Here is an 18,699-nt window from a genome sequence, read left to right on the forward strand (position 1 = left end):
TTTTGAAAGATTCTATTTTTTATTCTCTTGTGATGTGACAACTCCGTTTAGAATCTAGAGAATAAAAAATAGAATCTTTCAATATGAGCAATCTCGTGGCGTGCTATATATCAATAAAAAGAGCTTGAAGGGTAGATTCTAACTGCCAAATCTCTGCCAATTTTAGAGTTGATTTGCAAAAATTTTACTGCACGCCCGTTTTGGACATGAGAGAGGAAGTCAAACTCCTTATAAGGCCCCTTTGTGAGTCCAAATTTTGCCTAATGCAAATCCGCTCTCCCCAATTGCACTATGATATATTATGTTGCTCCAAAATTGTACAAACCTTGGTAAGATTTTGCATTGACAACCAAAAATCAAGAGGAGGTATGGCTTAGATGACGAGGCTAACCGCATACAGAATTAGATAAAAGAAGAGAATGCACATCCACTTTGTGTACACAACCACTCTACTAAGGAACCAACCCATCCACGGAGACAATTCTTGGCTCTATCAAAGAAAGTTCTTAAGCTAAAATCAACCAATGTTCTATGGCTTTTGCAAGATTGTAGTCTTTTTAAGTTTTCACAAGTACCACGATAAATTTGGGGCGTTTTACTACTTCAATACTAATGCATTTTTTCATCAAGTTGGGTGGATTGTACACCACAATTCAATCACAATAATTACTTTAAATGAGTATAACAAGCCCACAAGGCCAATTGATTTCTCTTGCATGTATCAAGCTACATCAAGGACACAAAGAGTACTTCTCTTCAGTCACCATTTAGAGACTTGAGCAAACGTCAACTTTAGGATAGATAAAGAGGATGACATCATTGACAGAGAATTCTATGAAGAATATGATTTTTTAGGCACAAGTCCAGTGAAAAGATGTTGACCTACTCAAAGGCCTATTGTCGGTTATAAGAATTACAAGATGAGGATGATCAACATCTTTGTGCTGCTACATGTAGTGGCTATAAAATATGCCCAAACCTCAACTTCTTAGTCACTAGGGGCCTTTAGCAAAACGGCAAGTTGGCTTATGAAGGCAACATTATCAGTAAAAAGTCGCTATTATGACCTTACTAGAGTCAAAGCCACGCTTTACAAGAAGCAAGATTAATGTCGTGGGAAGGAGCTCGCTGCTGCTGTTGCGCTACCCACTCGCCATTGCAACCTCCCCCTGCCCTTGCGCGCCACCGCTGGCCATTCCCCCCCTGCCCTCGCCGCCCGCACCTGCTGCGCGTATGCCAGCGCGCTACCCAGCCTGCCCGCAGTCCTATGCCCGCCCTGCCCACCTGCTCGCCAGCTTTCCCCCACTCCCACCTGCCGCCCCGTTTTCTGCCTCAGCCCCCCAGCCCCGCCTCCCAATCCTTCCTCACGACGGCCATCCTGCTCGTCGGGCCTCGCCAGTACCAGTGACGGGTTCGGTCCTGCAAAAGCTTCGTTTTTCGACTACGTTTCTCCGCCCCTCCCCTACAGCAGCAGACACAAATGGAGGCTCCAGCTTTGCCACAGAGGGACTCTGATGAAGCCCCCTCGCTCGACCCCGTTGAGCCCACCATTCGACTTGCTCTCTCACCTACAGAGCAAGCGAGCCTTGCCGCAGAGGTAGAGAGATTGCAGGCGACTTCGGTCATCTGCAAGGTTCTCGGCACTCGACCTAGCAGAGGAGGGCTGCGAGACCTTCTCCAGGCCCGCCTTCTCTCAGAGGTGGGCAAGATCTTGGATGTCCAGATTCTCGGACGGGGGTACTACCAGATTGAGTTCGAGACTTCCGAGATGGCTTCCAAGGTCATTGCTATGAGTCCACTGGCCATCCGAGCATCACGCGCCCACTTTCGACAGTGGCGACATGGTTTTGACCCGACTTCGGATGTGCTAGTAGAGGAGGCAGACATCCCCATCTCAGTCTGCTTTCCGGGTTTACGGAGGGAGTACCTTCCACTTCTCTCCAGGATTGGCTCCGCCATCGGGACAGTCCTGGAGACACCTCGTACGGCAGCATCAGTAGCTGCCAAGGCGGCTGGCATCCCTTCAGTTCGAGTTTTGGTCAGAGATACCCACACGCTCCCGAAGGTCATCCTTTTGCCTCGGGTGAGTGGGGGTTGGTTTCGACAGAGTGTGGTACTCGGGTCTCCCGAACCAGTGCTTCATTTGCAGACAGATGGGCCACCTGGCGAAGGCCTGTCCACGGAGGAGACCACGACCCGCACCCCAGCCTCAGCCCCAACCTGCCAAGGCTGGGCCGCAGCCACAGCCAGCGACACAGAGCACAGATTCAGCGCCACCCTCCGAGCCTGGGGCTCCAGCGGAGGAGGGGTGGCAACAGGCCCGTGGCCGTCGACGCCAGGGGCCACAGCGTCAGCCTGGCACTCAGAGTGGCCCCCAGGTGCCTACTTTGGGCCTCTTGAGCAGGAGGATCCTCCTTCGCCAGCCTCCACCTCCGCTTCACCCTCGCTAGCCGCTCCGCCTTCCGATCTCCCCTCCTCCTCCTCATGCCCTCCCCCACCCTCTGCTACCGCTCACCCCCCACCTCGCCCCCCCCCATGTCTCTGCCGCCCCACCCCGCTTCTCCTCTCCCCCGCCCCCCCCCCCAGCCCCTTCTCCCCCTCCTCCTGCTTCAGTACCTTAGTCGGCTCAGGAGACTGGACCCTCGCCGGCGGCTAGGAGATCTCTTGGCAGCGCCTTTGCCACAAGTCGCCTAGCGAGAGAGGGTCAACCCTTCATGCGGCCCCCTCTGCAGATTCAGACATCTTCTCTTGCAGCTATCCCGCGTGGTTTGACGAGCATTGACCTCCGACGCCGCTGAGATTTCTTCGATTACGGGTTTACTCGTTTTCTTGGCGACTCCGCAGCAGTCCACGAGGCAGCCTGCTTCAGAGTCCACGCTTTGTTCCTCGCCGCTAGGGGGACAGAGGCCTTGGACTCAGCACTTGGTTTCTCCTTCCCCCTCTGTGGCACGACTGAGACAGAGTGGTCCCTCGACTCAGTGGTGGGATGGTTGCATACACAGGTTCTCGAGTTCTCTCACCACATGGGAGAACTTGGCGTTACAGATTTGCTGCAGACGTTGTGGCCACTGGCCAAGTTTGCGGTGACACCCCCAGACTCAGCAGGATGTAGACACATTGTGGTGTACTTTTTTGCTGATACGCAGTGTTTGCCTTGCTATGTATTCATTCATGAGGACTCCTGGACAGAGGAGGTTGCTTTACGCACGGCTCGCTCTGCTTGGGCTTGGACCAGGCACTCACTGCAGTCTCGCCTATCTAGAGGACGCTCGGATGCGGATTACTCCCCATCCAAGCCTGCTTCGAAGATAGCTCGTCTTGCTGCTACGGCAGCATCTGTTCTCTCTCGCTCCCCATGAGGATCGTCTCGTGGAACGTGCAGGGACTAGGTGGGCCCCAGTTTCAGCGACAGCGGGGCCGATTGCGTCAGGAGCTTCAGCGTTGCCTTGTGGGAGGAGAGATTGATCTCCTTATGCTTCAGGAGCACCATTTGTCTGAGAGCCGCATTCGGCGATGTGGTCAGATTTTGCGTGGACGCTATGATACCTTTTGGTCAGCTGCTTTTGGACCTGGAGGCATCCAGGGTGGGGTATGTATGACTATTGCGGACTCACTTCAGCAGGCCATTGTGGGCAGAGAGATTATTGTACCAGGCAGGGCTCAGTGGATTACTATGCAGGTTCAGGGTAGCCTTGTGGGTTTCCTGAACATCTATGCGCCCAATGTGGCGAGTGCTCGTGCAGAGTTTTGGTCACAGATTGTTGAGTCTTTGCCACAAGTTGACCAGTGGTGTGTAGGAGGGGACTTCAACATGTTGGAGGACCCTTCTGACAGGATCGGAGGCAGCCATGCTACTGTGCATGGAGTCGAGTTAGCAGCTTGGGAGAGGTTTTGTATGACGCTAAGGGTCTCGGATACATGGCAGCATTCTGGCTTTGTGAGGCCTCCAGAGAGTCTTGCCTTCTCTAGATCGGACCGCAGAGTGGGAGGAGTGAATCTATCGCGCATAGATCGCTTCTACACTAGTGACCACTTCAGTGACTTGGGGGGATCAGTGGGCATCCTGGCAGGGACATCCTTCTCGGACCATGCACCAGTGATTCTCACAGTGGCAGATAGGCAGAGGAGTGGGAGCACGATGCTTCGCATCCCAGAGCGGGTCTTGTTGGACTCAGCACTCAGAGAGAGGGTCGAGGCTCTATGGACAGAGGGCATGGACAGCCAGGCTCCACCTGCAGACAAAGTGGCCTCAGGCCTAGCTCAGCTTAGCCACTTCTTTCTCCAGGAGTCTCTGGCTCGACAGGCTGCAGCGAGAGAGGAGGTGCAGCGTCTCAGACGAGGCATTGCTTCACTACAGAGGATGCAGGAGCAGCATCCAGACAGTCCATGGTTGGAGGAGCAGTTACAGCAGGCTCGACAGGAGCTTGCTTGCACAGAGGAGAGGCGCCATGAGTTTGCCTTTCATCGACAGGCATCTCAATGGACTCAGGTGGGTGACAGGGTGACAGGTGGTTTTTTTGAGACAGTGGGACCTCGGCACTCGCATGCCAAGGTCAATCAGTTGAGGAGACCCGATGGGTCAGTTGTTTGTGAGCCTGAGGATATGCGTGCAGTCGCTACTGACTTTTACCGTGAGCTACTGTCGGCTGAGCCCGAGTCAGAGAGACAGGATGTATGCAGGGAGCAGGTTTGGGCACAGATGCCTTGTCTTGTGACTCAGGAGATGCGGCAGAGGCTTGAGTTACCTCTTCAGCTTGAGGAGCTGCACACGGCTCTTAGGGCCCTCCCTCGTGGTAGCTGTCCAGGTGAGGATGGGCTGACTCCCAGCTTCTTCTTGGAGTACTGGGACCTGCTTGGCCCAGATCTTTGTAGTGCCTTTCAGTACATTCTGCACACAGGAGTGATGCCAGATAGCATGAGTGAGGGCCTGATTTACCTCATTCCTAAGGAGGGTGGCTCCTTGGATGAGATTCGACAGTGACGCCCCATCACCATTCTCAACTCAGCCTACAAAATTCTTGCCAAGGCTCTGAGTTTGAGGATTCAGCCACTTTTGGAGAGCCTTATACATGGGACTCAAACAGGTTTTGTCAAGGAACGCAGTATCCTTGACAACATCTTCACTTTTTGGGAGGCTTCTGCCCTTGCACGGCTCCGTGGGGAGGACCTTGTGATTCTTCTTCTCGATTTTGAGAAGGCATACGACAGAGTCGACTGGGACTTTCTAGAGGGCACGCTACGCAGGATGGGCTTCTCAGAGGCTTGGATCAGAGGGGTGTCAGCTTTGTACAGACAAGCTCACAGTCGGGTGCTTTTGGCAGGAGGTAGAGGTGAGCGCTTCATGCTCACACGATCGGTCAGACAGGGTTGTCCTCTTGCCCCCTTTCTCTTTCTGTTCTATGCGGAGGCGATGAGCAGATTTTTGGTGTCACAGCAGGTTGGTTTGAGGGGCTTAGCACTCCCTCTACGGGGAGATGAGCTTCTGGACGCTGAGTTTGCCGACGACTCAGCCTTGTACTTAGAGGTCCAGGAGGCCAATTTACACAGATGTGGGCAGGCTTTGAAGACCTTCTGCTGTGCATCGGGCGCACTGATCAACTCGAGAAAGACAGTGGCTTTCTCGGTTGGTAGTGCTCCTGTGCCTGATTGGATGCCAGGAGAGGGTTTCAGGTGGATTCCTCCAGGGACTGCAGTTCGGTACTTGGGTTGTCAGGTTGGTTTGGATTTGTCCCCCGAGCAGCAGATTGCTCCTCTTCTCCTGTCCATCAGGAGAAAGCTGTTACATTGGAGCTCAGCCCGACTTTCGCTGGCTGGTAGAGTAGTAGTTGCGAACCAGGTGTTGTTGGCGACTATGTGGTACATCACTTCTTGCTAGATCTTCTCGAGTTCTTGCATCAGCCAGGTACAGAGGCTGATCAGGAACTTCCTTTGGTCAGGTCGCAACACTCAGATTGCCCGAGCCAAGGTGGCTTGGTCGGTCATCACACTTCCTTGTTCTCAGGGAGGGCTTGGGATCATTGATCCAGCACAGCAGAGCAGAGCCCTTCTTGGGAAGTTCGTCGTCAGAGGACTTCTTCCAGAGGCTTCGTGCCAGGGTGCCTCAGTCAGGAGGCCCTTGGCAACCTTCGACCAGATGGATCTTTACAGAGTTGCGTCGAGTTGGTTTGAGCAGGAGACTGGAGGACCGATTCGCTGTGAGTCTGCTTCGTTCTTGGGAGCTATTACGGCGTGGCCTAGAGCAGAGACAGCCGACGTGCACGGAGGAGCGCCTACGGCAGCCCCTCGTCTGGAACCCCATGGTTAGCACTCAGCGAGGCCACTTGGTTGGAAGTAGGCCTCATGTTTCTTGGGGTCCCATGGCAGCAGGTCCAGCGCGCTCTCTAGGTGACTGGCTAGAGTTCACAGGTTTGTCAGAGGAGGTGCAGGTTTTCCAGCTACAGGGCATGAGAGGGGTTCAGAGCATGTGTCAGGACATCTCAGAGTCAGTTCCAGTTGACTGGCTCACGCCTCTCGAGCCAGTGGCACCCCGATGGATGGGAGCCTTCACACGACTGGAGATTGCTCAGAGACTGGAGATTCTCATTTCAGTCAGGGCTTGCTCAGAGACTGTCCCAGCCCTGTTCTTCGAGCTTCAGGGTGGGGGACGACTACAGAGAGTTGCAGTAGAGGCCCCGCAGGTAGCAGAGTGTTGTTTCCAGAGGATCCGAGTTGTGGGCATCTGTGGGAGGACATGCGTCATAGACCCTGACCCAGCAGCTCTTGAGACAGGACACTGGAGGCTATGGGCTTGGGAGTGCTGTCCACTGGCACGAGTACAGTGGGATCCTGGTGAGTGGCTTTGGAGGGACCCATTCTCTTCTGCAGACCGCCCAGGAGTCCCTTTCTTTCAGTACACTGTTCGGCTTGGACGTCATATACTTGCAGCACAGAGTGAGGCCCGCCCCGCTGCAGCACGTCATTGGCAGGAGGAGGGTCTCACAGTTGAGTTCTTGGCAGCTTTTTGGCAGAGGCTGTGGGACTCCAGACAGCCGAGGCACGTCACCTTGTTCCAGTGGTTGGTTGCACACAGAGCCACAGCAGTAGGGAGCTGGCTTGTACATAGTGGTCTCTCGGCCGCATGTACAGCCTGTGACCAGTTGGTGGAGAGTCAGCGTCACTGTCTTTGGGACTGTCCCTCGGCCCAGCAGGTGTGGCTACGAGTTCTTCCGCTGATGCCTGCCCTCTCCACGGCTCGACAGTACACTTGGGGGGCAGCGGCTTGGTCCACCCTCACGGGCCCGGCACTTCAGTTTGAGCTATCTTCCACCAGCAGGATGATAGTGATACAGGGGGGTCGACCTACACTCCAGCCTGCTACAGACCTTACTCCACAGGAGTGGAGCAGTGAGAGAGCGGAGTGTTGGGAGCTCATCAGCGGCCTAGCTCTCTGGTTCATCTGGCGGGCCCGTTGTTTCCGCATCTTTGAGGCTCGCCTTGTACCACCAGCAAAGACTGTTCGTGACTTTTGGCTAGAGCTGATCCATACTCTCAGAGGACAGCTTGAGGGACTACAGGGCAGCTCCGACCGCATGCGGGAGTGCCGCGAGGCTTTCCTTCGACTCTGGCGCCCTGGGCCGTTCTACTCCATGGTCCAGGGGGTGCTCAGATGGCACTACTGTCCACCTGTGTGGCTTTTCCCTCCTCCCATCTCTTGATTTAGCCCCATTGTACATATGCTGTTTTTTCATTGGGAGAGTCTCCCCACCATGCTTGTTGTAGCCCTCTCTTGCAGAGGTGGATGTAGCCCTATGGGCAGTTTTCATTAACTAATAGAAGGATCTTTTTCTAAAATTAAAAAAAGATTAATGTCGTGAGGGGACTTCTCCCAACGGAAAGAATCTTTCCCATATTGCACCGCATATACATCGACCCACAAGACAAACCATACTACCCATCACCTTTCTGAGAATGTACAGCAGAGTACAAACCAGAAGAACTACAACCCACAGCATAGCCTCACAAAAACGAGCAACCAAAATGCACTTGAATGGCGCACTGTCCCACTTATGCGCTTCAGCCATTCTTTGATAATAGCAGGAAACACCAACTACTTAAGGAGGAGTTGCGAGCACGCTCACACGTAGACAATATGTTGACTCCGCAAAAATTGGCATCTACATGAACAGTACACAAGGGCCCAACGCATGTAGTCACGACAGGTCCCCCAGAGGCCAACAAGTGGAAGCCTGGTCAAGGAGCTATCACCCAGGACACCAGCAAGGCCTCATGAGGATATGGTAAAGTAAAGCATGCCTCTTTCGACTGCCTTCAAGGAGAAGCAAGACATCTTGCAGATGGGAACCCAATAGGGAGAGCTCCTACATGATGGAAACCATATGAGAGAGAGAGAGAGAGAGAGAGAGAGAGAGAGAGAGAGAGAGAGAGAGAGAGAGAGAGAGAATAGTGTCCTATGGCACATGGGTTGGTACAACACCATGCTTTCAAGTCAAACCCCACCAATTTACCTGAATAGTGCAACTCAGAATAGCTACCACCTGTGATTTCTCCAGCAGCATCAAGTTTCTGGCTCACACGAATGAAGCAAAAATCGTCCACATTCAGATTTCAAAAACTCAAAACAGTTCAGTTGCATCTCAAAAGAAAAGCACCTTGCTGGTGCTGTTTTTCTTCGATGCTCGCTACCTCTTGCAGCTCCTGCTCGTTTTGTATATGCTTTGATTCCACCTTTGAAACCAAAAGAAATAAAGCCTCCTCTCTCTCTCTCCCTCTCTCAAGTGTATGTGTGTGTGTGTCACACACACAGACACACATACACATGATGTTTGTACAAAGATGATAAATGAATGCACATGCATACGATATTCATAGACGCATGCACACATCGTGCATGCCTATAGAGATAAAACACGCATGCATCCATACATGCTTGTCTGTCTCTTTTGCATTGCTTTCAAAGAAAGCAGTACATCGCCATGATATCAAAGCCATGCAGCTAAAAGAGAGTAGATGAAACTATACACTGCAGTAAGGAATACGAGCTGAGAAAACACAAGTAATCAAACCTTTTGAGGGGGATCGTTCTTAGGAGCAGCCCGAACGTCAGTATCCAATGCTCCTTTTAAATCTTCACCTTTTTCAGGAAGCTCTCTAATATTCCCATGAACATAGGTGGAACCACTCAAAAGAATCATGGAGTGGAAGACGAAATAAAGGTTTTCCAGGCCTAATTTCTTGGGCAGCACCAGTCTAGAGCCACCTGAGGGCCAGAGTGTGCTCAGGAGTCAAGATTCAGTGCTGCAAAATCTGTAGATTGTACGTAATACGGAGTCATGACTCATTATTGCATAAAACACTGCACAGAGTTGCAAGTGCTGCAAATGGGCTAGCTACTGAACATTGCATACTGGACATTGGTCACTCACAAGTCACTATGCAAAGTCACAAGGTAGTAGCCTGTAGGTACAACTTGCGAGGAGTTAGGACTGAGAAGTCAGACTTTAGTCTACTAACTCTACAAAGTCTGAAACATACGCAACCGTGACTCTAGTCTCTAGATCAACCTGATGTGTGCATCGGGTTCGCCCAAAGTGTGAAGGATGCCCGCCGTCCCCAAAAATAGAATTCATTAGCGCATTTTTCAATTAAAAATGACGAGTATGAAAAGGAATTAGTATGACGAGAAAGTCTATCATTATTGTTGTTCCATCGGTTATCTTAATTTGATCCTTGCAACAAGGAGAATGAGAACACCCCATGGAGATGGAATTGGTCCTAAAAGTTCTCAACTAGGAGCTTTGTTGAATTCGGACCGATCGAGTCCCATGAGCTCTAGCGGCTTTTTGCACGTCGTGAGTCATATGACACCAGGCAAGAAGTGGCTTTGGCATAAATGTTAGTGCTCCGAGTTGACTTCTTACAAAGAAGTCGTAGTCTACGTGTGTGATCACACAAGTTGTCGTTAAAAAAGTGAAGGGTTGTGCGAAATCCTAAACTATTCTTCTCAACTGTGAGACAACAAAGAAACAACCCTTCACTTTTTAAACCAGAAACATAGAAACAAGTTGTAAACTGTTCTTCTCAACTGTTTTTGAAGAAGGGTGGATGTGTTAATGTTGCATGCATAACAAAGGACTAGGCGGCAAACAATCAATGGGAATAAAAATGTCGCTCACCTTTTCGTGCTTTTCCTTCCTGCATGCGAGAGATGACCCAAGGCTGTAACAACAGACACACAAATTTAGAATAAATTGCTCAAATTTCTCAAGCAAGAAAAACCTCTCATACTCCATGAATATCTCAATACAAGCTCTTTAGAGCACTACTACATAGGATAAAAGCTCACACAGCCATATTAGATAACTAACATTCATCTAGTTCCGCAAAAAAGTTTCAAAGCAATAATTATGATCCGCAATTACAACCCGTAATCATCGCTAAGTTCACAAGAAGAGGTGGAGAATTTACCTTTGTTTTCTAGCACACCACTCCTCCTCCGCCTCTTGCATCTCTCTCAGCATCTCTATGATTATCTCCTTGCTCCACTTGAGGACTTTGTCCCCCACGAATATGCGGCGCAACCCCTCCAGTAGCTTGATAGTCCCACTGGAGAGCGGATCCTTGCTAGAAAGCTTATACATGCTGCCATGCCATGTGTGCTCCTCGTGGTCAATGTAGTAGAAACCAACTACATAGTCCCCATCTGGGATGCCGCTAAAGTAATACCTTTTACAAATCTCATGTGCTTTAGCTAGTAGTTTCTGCAACCCTTGTCGAGTTAGCGGAGCCTTCTTGTTGACTGCTTCCGGCGCCCCCTTTTTCCTAAACCAATCAAATATGTTCTTTTGTTGGGATTCGAACCTCTTCAAGCTATCATCTGTTATGGCGTTGTCTTTGAGGGTGATGACCCTAAAGGGACCCACCATCCCCCCTCTCCATTACCTGTCAGCGACACAGAGCCGTAAAAGGGCCTCACAAAGCCCTTGTAAATATTGTCTCTCATTACTTGTACAACATACATCCCTATTTGGACGGCAAATTTTTCCAGCCACATCTTTGCCAATGTGCCATCCTTTCCATCGATGAGACAAAGAATTTTCCAGTTGAGGCTATCATGTTGTGCTATCTCCACATCATCCTCAAAGTCCACCTTTGTGCCCCATGCTTCCATCTCTTCTCGTCTCCTGATTATGTTCTTGCATGGAACCGGCTGCACAAGAAAGTCAATACTTTGATTTCCCTCTAGCACATCCCCGTACTCATGAATGGTGCGGTAAGGATATGGGGATTGAATTCTCCCTCCACTTGTGCCCGCTTCTTCATCACAACCTTCAGATTCCTCGTACTCTTCTCCCACATCCACAACTTGAGTAGCCTTCTAGAAAGCATCCAAAAGGCCTGGAACAACTGACACAAAGCAGCCCTGTATCTAAGCTCTTGGCCCATAGTGTTTGTAAACAGCTCAAGGGTTCACTTGATGGCCCTTCCAGGGCCCCATTAAAAAAAAGCCTTCACTGCCTTGACATCCATGTGGCCTCCGGAAAACTTGTCCATCGGATTCTCCTTCCTGGGGTCCTTTACAACAATTTCTATGAATGGGTTGCACAGCTGAAAGTCTTCCATCGTCGCAGTAGAAGGAGGAATCTTGCACCTCTTCTGGGGGGATTCTTGTCCCGACGAAGGGCTAGAAGCCCCTCGCTTGGGAGAGAGCGGGAAACCACTTGAACCTCCTCTTCCCAGTGAAAGTGGGGAACCACTTTGGATAGAGCCCCTCCCGACCATTTCGAGAGGGGAAGCACCTAGGCTATGGCCTCTTCCTGCTCCTGCCATTGTAGAAGACTGTAACACAAAATAACGTGAGCATGAAAAACGAAAAGAGTGCACATAAAACCATTATCTGTGTTTTGAATACTTTGATTTGTAGAGGGAGTGCCTATCTGTAGGAAAGAATTGGCGACTCGCGAGCACCACATGCTCTTTCTATCTTTAGCTCTATGTGTGTGTGTGTGTGTGTGTGTGTGTGTGTGTGTGTACAGAAAACAGAAAACAGTGCACAGAAAACCATTATATTGTTGAATGTGCATTAAGGCATGCCATGGCATGACAGCATGAGAAATGAAAACAGTGCACAGAAAACCATTATCTGTGTTTTGAATACTTTACTGTGTAGAGGGAGATAGAGAGAGTACCTGTTTGGCAGGAGAGAATTGGCAACTCGCGAGCACCAAGCGCTCTTTCTCTCTTTAGCTCTGGAGTTCACAACCAAACATCTAAAATATAAGCTACGCAGAATCAAGACAATAGAGATGAACCAACTAATGTGCCTTGATTAGATCACTTAAGTTTTTGTTTGCTGATGGATGTGGTAGAGCATGCGAGAGTTATTAGATTGTAAATAGTGATTGCATTCGCATGTGGATTAACCGGAGGCTCGTGGATGAGTCAATGCTAGGCTGGGAGTACAAAACATAAACTCAAATTAAGCAGCGGGAATAAGAAACCCTAACATGAGGCTTCTTAAAGGGGTCCGGATGCATGTAATGTTATAATTAGGCTTAAATTGTGTGACTAGTTTGTTGGCGGCCATGAATGGGTATCTATCTTGATCACGTGGGAAGAGAAGAGATGGTGCTCCTCCATCTCCTCCTCATCCACCTTTGATACTCCTCCAACATTTACAATCTTTTGCCCAAGTCCAGACTTTCCTCAACCCACTCTATGCTTGCAATCTAACCATTGCTTTACTAAACACACCCATTTGGTGTTGTTCCAATAGGTAGTTGTTAACCCCACCCAGTCCCTCAGTTTAAGCAGTCAAAGATTTGCAACACAAAAAACCAACGAGAATTTTTTTGCCAACACTACCATGTCCTATGCATGTAGCCAAATTACTACAGCTGCTTCAGAATCCAATATTGGACGTGCTTCCACTTTTACTTTACCACTCAGTAACAATGCCGACACAGTGCTTGGCTCTACTTAAAGCCACCTGATAGTAGTGTCTTGATCAGCTCTTCCATTGATGCTATAATAAGAAGGCCACAATAACCACACCTAGAGGAAAGCCTTGCACAACTTCATCATCACACAAACGAGAACATCAGCCATTGACCAAAAACAAAAGATTCACATAGCGGATCTAAAGTGTTTTAAGTTCTAAGAAGCAAATCAAAAAAGTGGAGTCTTAGTGTACCTTGAATATCATGTTGTGGCTAGTGCTCGAGTATGAGTAACATATTTCCTTGAAGTTTCTTCAAAGCCTCGATGACCTCGCCACACTATCAAAAGTAGGAGTTAGATTCTGTTTTAATGAAAAGTAATTACAAATTGTATTTGTAGATGCATAGAGATGCATTGGGTGCATGGGAAAAAAATCATGCTTGCGTATGGCGGGGAGGTGGCACCATCCTCACCCAGGTTCCATAAACCGTAGGGAGCATGCCCTTCCCCTGTATACTCGGTTAGCATGATTGGTATTGTCCTCACCCAAGTTCCATAAACCATAGGGAACGTGCCCTTCCCCCGTATACTTGGTTTACTCCTCTAGTGTTTTGGGGGGGGGGGGGGGGGGGGGGGGGGACTTATGCTTCTCGTCTAGTGTTGGAGGGACACTTTTTTGGCCTGCCCCAAAGGAGCTGAGGCCCTAGTAATGCCTTACCTTTTTGTTAATGAAAAATCGACTTTGTGGACAAGAAATTGGTTTTTGTTTTTGGAAAAAAATGTCAAAGGAGAAATTATACCATTGGTTGTGGAGATAGTGGACAGCTATGAAACATCTAGATGATGATGACATAGCACTCATGAAAGGGAGTCCTATAGTCGATGACGATCAACGCACAGTGAGGTCTACACCCATCACTTCAAAAGTAGCCTATGTTGTGGCAGAAACCCTCACAAACACACACAAACCTAAAATACAGCTTATATGCTTGGAAGCTAGAGCTGCTAGTACTGGGCAGAGCTCCTAGTACTGGGTTTACACCAGCACGCTACGGTGGCCACAAAATGTTGGGGGTTGCATAGCGAAAGCTTGAAGCTTGGGAGGGAGAGCTTCAGGATCGCATTGCCGCTTTAGCAGACGCACCTAGCACAAGGCTTGCCATCATCCTCAACGCCCTGAGGGAGGTGCCAAAGGGGGATCAATTATCTCCAAGCCAGCATTGGAGACTGTGTTTTCTTGCGCAATTCTGGAGATGGACATGGATGCTATCTCTGTGCTCAATAATGAGATCGAGCACGTGAAGGCCATCAATCGTCAGTCACGCTTGTGGTGTCAATGTGGATCTCTCGTAGAAGCCCTTACAAGGTCTGATCTGTGCTGGAGAGCCGAATCTATACTCCATGCAGCACTTTCAAGGCAGGACCCTGATAACCTTGGCACGGAAGGCAGGTATCCTTGCCTCAATGGCCGCCTCATCACCATCCAACGCTTTCAAACAAGAGACTCGGTTCTTTGCAGACCTTTTGACACATCAAGATGCCTTCACCGGGTACGATGATATCGCCTTCACGATCACGGAGCTCATGTATGGCTGAGCTTCAAGCAAACCCCTCCAAGGCAAAGTTCGAGGCGTATCTCTACTAGCAGCTCGATTACAATCACACGTACACCCTTGGTGGAGTCCTCGTCTTTCCATCAATTGTACATGCAATCCACAGTGGAGACATTTATGATAGTTTGTTGCCTCTTTCTAATGGTGGAAATTTAAATGTAAATTCGAATGAGGCACATGTACAGCCTATGGGGGTTTCTGAAAATGTTACATATCAGCCTATTACTGATGCAGATGTGCATGATGCACTTGATGAAGAAAGGGCTAAGAATTGAGAGACTAGAGGTATTCCAAAATGGATGGTGCATATTTTGAGTGATGGTAAATTGGATGCATCTGTTGAGATGTCGAGCTCTACACCTTGAGCTGGCATCCACTACGGGTCTTGGCCGCTTACGGCATTTACTCACTGGCGCGTTAGGTGACCGACACGGAGGATCTCTGCCAGTGATTCTACAACTGGACTACACTTATAGTGCCAGCCTAGTACGCTTCTATCGAGTTCACACTTAGTGACCGCATGTACATATGTGCTACTTTTCAGCTTTAGCACTTAGTCATTTTGTACTCTCTTTTCTGTGAAGAAGACGAAGAAGCTTTCCATCTCTGTGTGCTTTGTGCTTGTCTTGTGTAGCTCTCTTGCATCCTCATTCTTTACATGGTATGAGAGCCTGGTGCAGGCAAGAGAGGCTAAGAGAGCAAGAGCATCACAATCCCTTCGTTCGCAATCCACGACCAGATGCAAGTTTTTCGCACAAGTTTCTGAATAGGTCTCCAAAGTGCAGTATACAGAGATTTACTGTACAAGTACAGTGGTTGTATGTACGCTTGATTGTGGACACTCGTTGAGTGTAGAAAGCGTTATAGGTACCACGATAGCAGGTTCAGCAGATTTGCAGGTTTTTACAGATTGCAGCTATTTTGTCTTAGTGCTTCAAGATGTCTGACGGTTTCAGTCAGATTGTTACTGAGAAGCTTGAGAAAAATAACTACCCTGCATGGAAGTTTAGAATAACAAATTTCCTAAAAGGAAAAAGTTATTGGGACTATGTAGAAGGAGACAATGAAAAGGAACCCGAGATTCTCGAGGCAAATGCTACAGCAGAACAAAGGAAAGCTTTGAGGGACTGGCAACAAGGCTAGAGCAAAGTGATGTATTGGCTTTCTATGAGCATCACAGATGGCATGATGGGCTATCTACAGGATGCTGAAACCCCCGCCATTGCATGGAGAAACTTAGGCAGAGTGTTCGAGGTGAACACCAAGGCCAGGAAGCTTCAACTAAAATCGGAGCTAAATCAGGTTAAGAGGAACAACCTCTCAATCAATGATTATGCCTTGAAGATCAAAAGTATCATTGAGGCTCTTGGATCTATTAAAGTCTCACTGGAAGACGATGACATTGTCCGTGCATGCTTGGATGGTCTAGGAGATGAGTATGTACATTTTAGGTCTTCCATGAATACAAGAGACGACATCCCCATGTTCCAAGATTTGATTTCTATGCTTATTCTTGAGGAGAAGAACCTTGACACATCTTCTTCTCATGGCAGAAATAATTCTGAACAGGCCTTCTATTCTAACTCCAACAGAGGTAGAGGTAGAGGTCGTGGTCGAGGCCCAAGGGGCTGCAGGGGCCAATTTCTGGAAGGTCAATCAAATCAAAACAATACAGGTGGCAGGGGAAACCAGTCTCAAGGCAAGGGGAGTCAAAGAGGTCGTGGTGCAGGATCAAGCAGGCAGCAACATACTCCAGATAGCAGAGAATGTTGGACTTGTGGTGAAAGAGGTCACATGTCACGTGACTGTCCAAAGGGAAAAGCAAGTGGAAAGAGAGAACAGGGCAACTATGCATCTACTAGCAAAGATGCAGATGACAACAAAAACGAGCGCATGTTTGTTATGCAACATGTAATGAATACAATGACTGCAGAGAATTCCACCCAAGATGATGTTTGGTATGTGGATTCAGGTGCCTCTAATCACATGACGTCTCGTGGAGAGTGGTTTAGAGATATGCACAAACCAGATGTGTCAGGCTATGTGCAGACAGGAGATGACACAGCTCACCCCATTGCTCATGTAGGGGACATACCTCTAAATACGAAGAGTGGGAAATCAAAGTACTTAGCAGATGTACTTCATGTCCCAAACATTACAAAGAATTTTGTTTCTGTTGGACAAATGGTTGAGCAGGGTTTGCAGGTTCGCTTCAATCCAAATGGTTGTTATGTAGAAGATTTCCAGAATGGCTGTAAGCTGATCACAGAGGGCAAATGTGTGGGCAGAATGTTTACGCTGAATGTAGACATGCCTAAGGTAAAAGCTTCATTATTTGCACAGGGCACAGGTGTTGTGGCTGATGTTGACATTTGGCACAAACGCATTGGCCATGTCAATGAGCAGAGATTGCACAGCATGCAATCAAAACAGATTGTAAAAGGTTTGCCCAAATTCAAGGTGGATGGTATGCATAAAGTGTGTGCAGCATGCCAGTTTGGAAAACGGTCAAAGGGCTCATTTCCACATGAGCGCAATGTATGTAAAAATCCACTTGAGGTGGTACACACAGATGTTTGGGGTCCAACCAATACTGCAAGTATACATGGTTGCAGGTATTATGTCTCTTTCATTGATGACCATACAAGGAAAGTATGGGTCTACTTCATGCGTAACAAAAGTGAAGTGTTTGGTCACTTTCAAGACTTCAAAGTCATGATTGAGAAGGAGACAGATATGCAAATCAAGACATTGAGGTCAGATGGAGGGGGAGAGTACTTCTCCAATGATTTTTTAGATTTTTTGCGAATGCATAGTATGCGTAGGCAGTTTACATGCAGATATACTCCACAACAGAATGGGGTCGCAGAAAGGAAAAACAGGCACATTGCAGAGGTTGCACGTGCATTGATGAATGAGAAGAACATGCCTCATCAGTTCTGGGCTGAAGCCGTAAATACAGCTGCGTACATTATGAACAGGACACCTACAGCTGCGGTGCATGATGTAACACCTGAGGAAAAGTTTACAGGTACAAAGCCTGATTTGGCACACTTGAAAGTGTTTGGCTGCATAGCTTACGTGCATGTACCAGATGAGTTGCGTAGGAAATTGGATCCTAAAGCAGAGAAATGAATTCTTGTGGGATATTCCCTTGAACAAAAGGGGTACAGGTGCTACAATCCTACTACACGAGAATTATGAGTAAGCAGAGATGTAGTCTTTGATGAGATGAGCAGCTGGTACAGTAATGCACATGGCACTATTGGGGCTGATGTAAAAGATGATGTGGTTGTACAAAATGTGAGGCCATAGTCACAGGTTTTGAGTGGACCACAAGAGTCCTCTTCTCGTGGCTCTGTTGAGAAACCATGGAATGGTAGACTACGTACGCAGGTTACTCCACCAACAGGTACAGAGAATGTATCACGAAAAGGAAAGGAAAAGGTTGATGAACCTCCCTTTATGGCTGATGCATCATCAGGTTTTTCACATGTAGACATGGATTCAGATGGTTCTGAACAAAGTCTTGATGAGGAATTTGGAATTCCGGCTGTCAGGACACCTGGTGTAAGGAAAGTACAAGAAGATGCTAGAGGGCAAAGGAGTGACCCAGGACCGCGCAGATCTAATAGAGTCAGAAATCCAGTTGAGAAATTGACTTATGATGGGTATCTAGCGTATCACCAAGCCTACATGGCTAAGGTGATACAGGATGTGGAGCCCACATGTTTTGAGGATGCAGTTGGAAATGTGCATTGGGATGATGCAATGAATGAAGAGATGGCTGCATTGGAAGCAAACGACACATGGGAGTTGGTGCCATTGCCAAGTGGCAAGAAAGCTATTGGTTGTAAATGGGTGTATAAAACCAAGCATAAGGCTGATGGTAACATTGAGCGTCACAAGGCAAGGCTGGTCGCAAAGGGTTATGCACAGACGTATGGCATAGACTATGAGGAGACCTTTGCTCCAGTGGCAAAGATGACGACTGTGAGAGCTGTCATAGCAGTGGCTGCATCTAGAGGATGGATTATGCATCAAATGGATGTAAAGAATGCCTTCTTGAATGGTGAGTTGCAAGAGGAAGTGTATATGGATCAGCCACCTGGTTATGTCGATCCAGGTTACCCAGATTATGTATGCAGAC

The 18,699-nt window shown here is 48.5% G+C and overlaps 1 protein-coding gene across 3 annotated transcripts in view; it reads right to left on the reverse strand.

The window, feature by feature from the left end:
- LOC147458588 (uncharacterized) overlaps positions 1-18,699 on the reverse strand; it is a 56,907-nt gene that overhangs the window by 25,152 nt on the left and 13,056 nt on the right. The window contains exons 3-11 of one of the 3 annotated variants that reach the window (XM_086513246.1): positions 13,190-13,274; positions 12,186-12,245; positions 11,512-11,835; positions 11,016-11,374; positions 10,465-10,905; positions 10,145-10,215; positions 8,649-8,724; positions 8,505-8,562; positions 8,088-8,301 (exon numbers count right to left, since the gene is read on the reverse strand). In XM_086513246.1, coding sequence (XP_086369372.1) covers positions 8,230-8,301; positions 8,505-8,562; positions 8,649-8,724; positions 10,145-10,215; positions 10,465-10,905; positions 11,016-11,374; positions 11,512-11,826 — 1,392 coding nt within the window. In that variant the 5' untranslated portion in view covers positions 11,827-11,835; positions 12,186-12,245; positions 13,190-13,274 and the 3' untranslated portion in view covers positions 8,088-8,229. Of the gene's footprint in view, positions 1-8,087; positions 8,302-8,504; positions 8,563-8,648; positions 8,729-10,144; positions 10,216-10,464; positions 10,906-11,015; positions 11,375-11,511; positions 11,836-12,185; positions 12,246-13,189; positions 13,275-18,699 lie in introns of those variants that run through there. The other 2 variants (XM_086513244.1, XM_086513245.1) reach the window with 2 other exon arrangements.

The sequence above is a fragment of the Adiantum capillus-veneris genome, chromosome 5, assembly GCF_014529385.1.
Source record: "Adiantum capillus-veneris isolate H3 chromosome 5, ASM1452938v2, whole genome shotgun sequence".
Lineage (NCBI taxonomy): Eukaryota > Viridiplantae > Streptophyta > Polypodiopsida > Polypodiales > Pteridaceae > Adiantum > Adiantum capillus-veneris.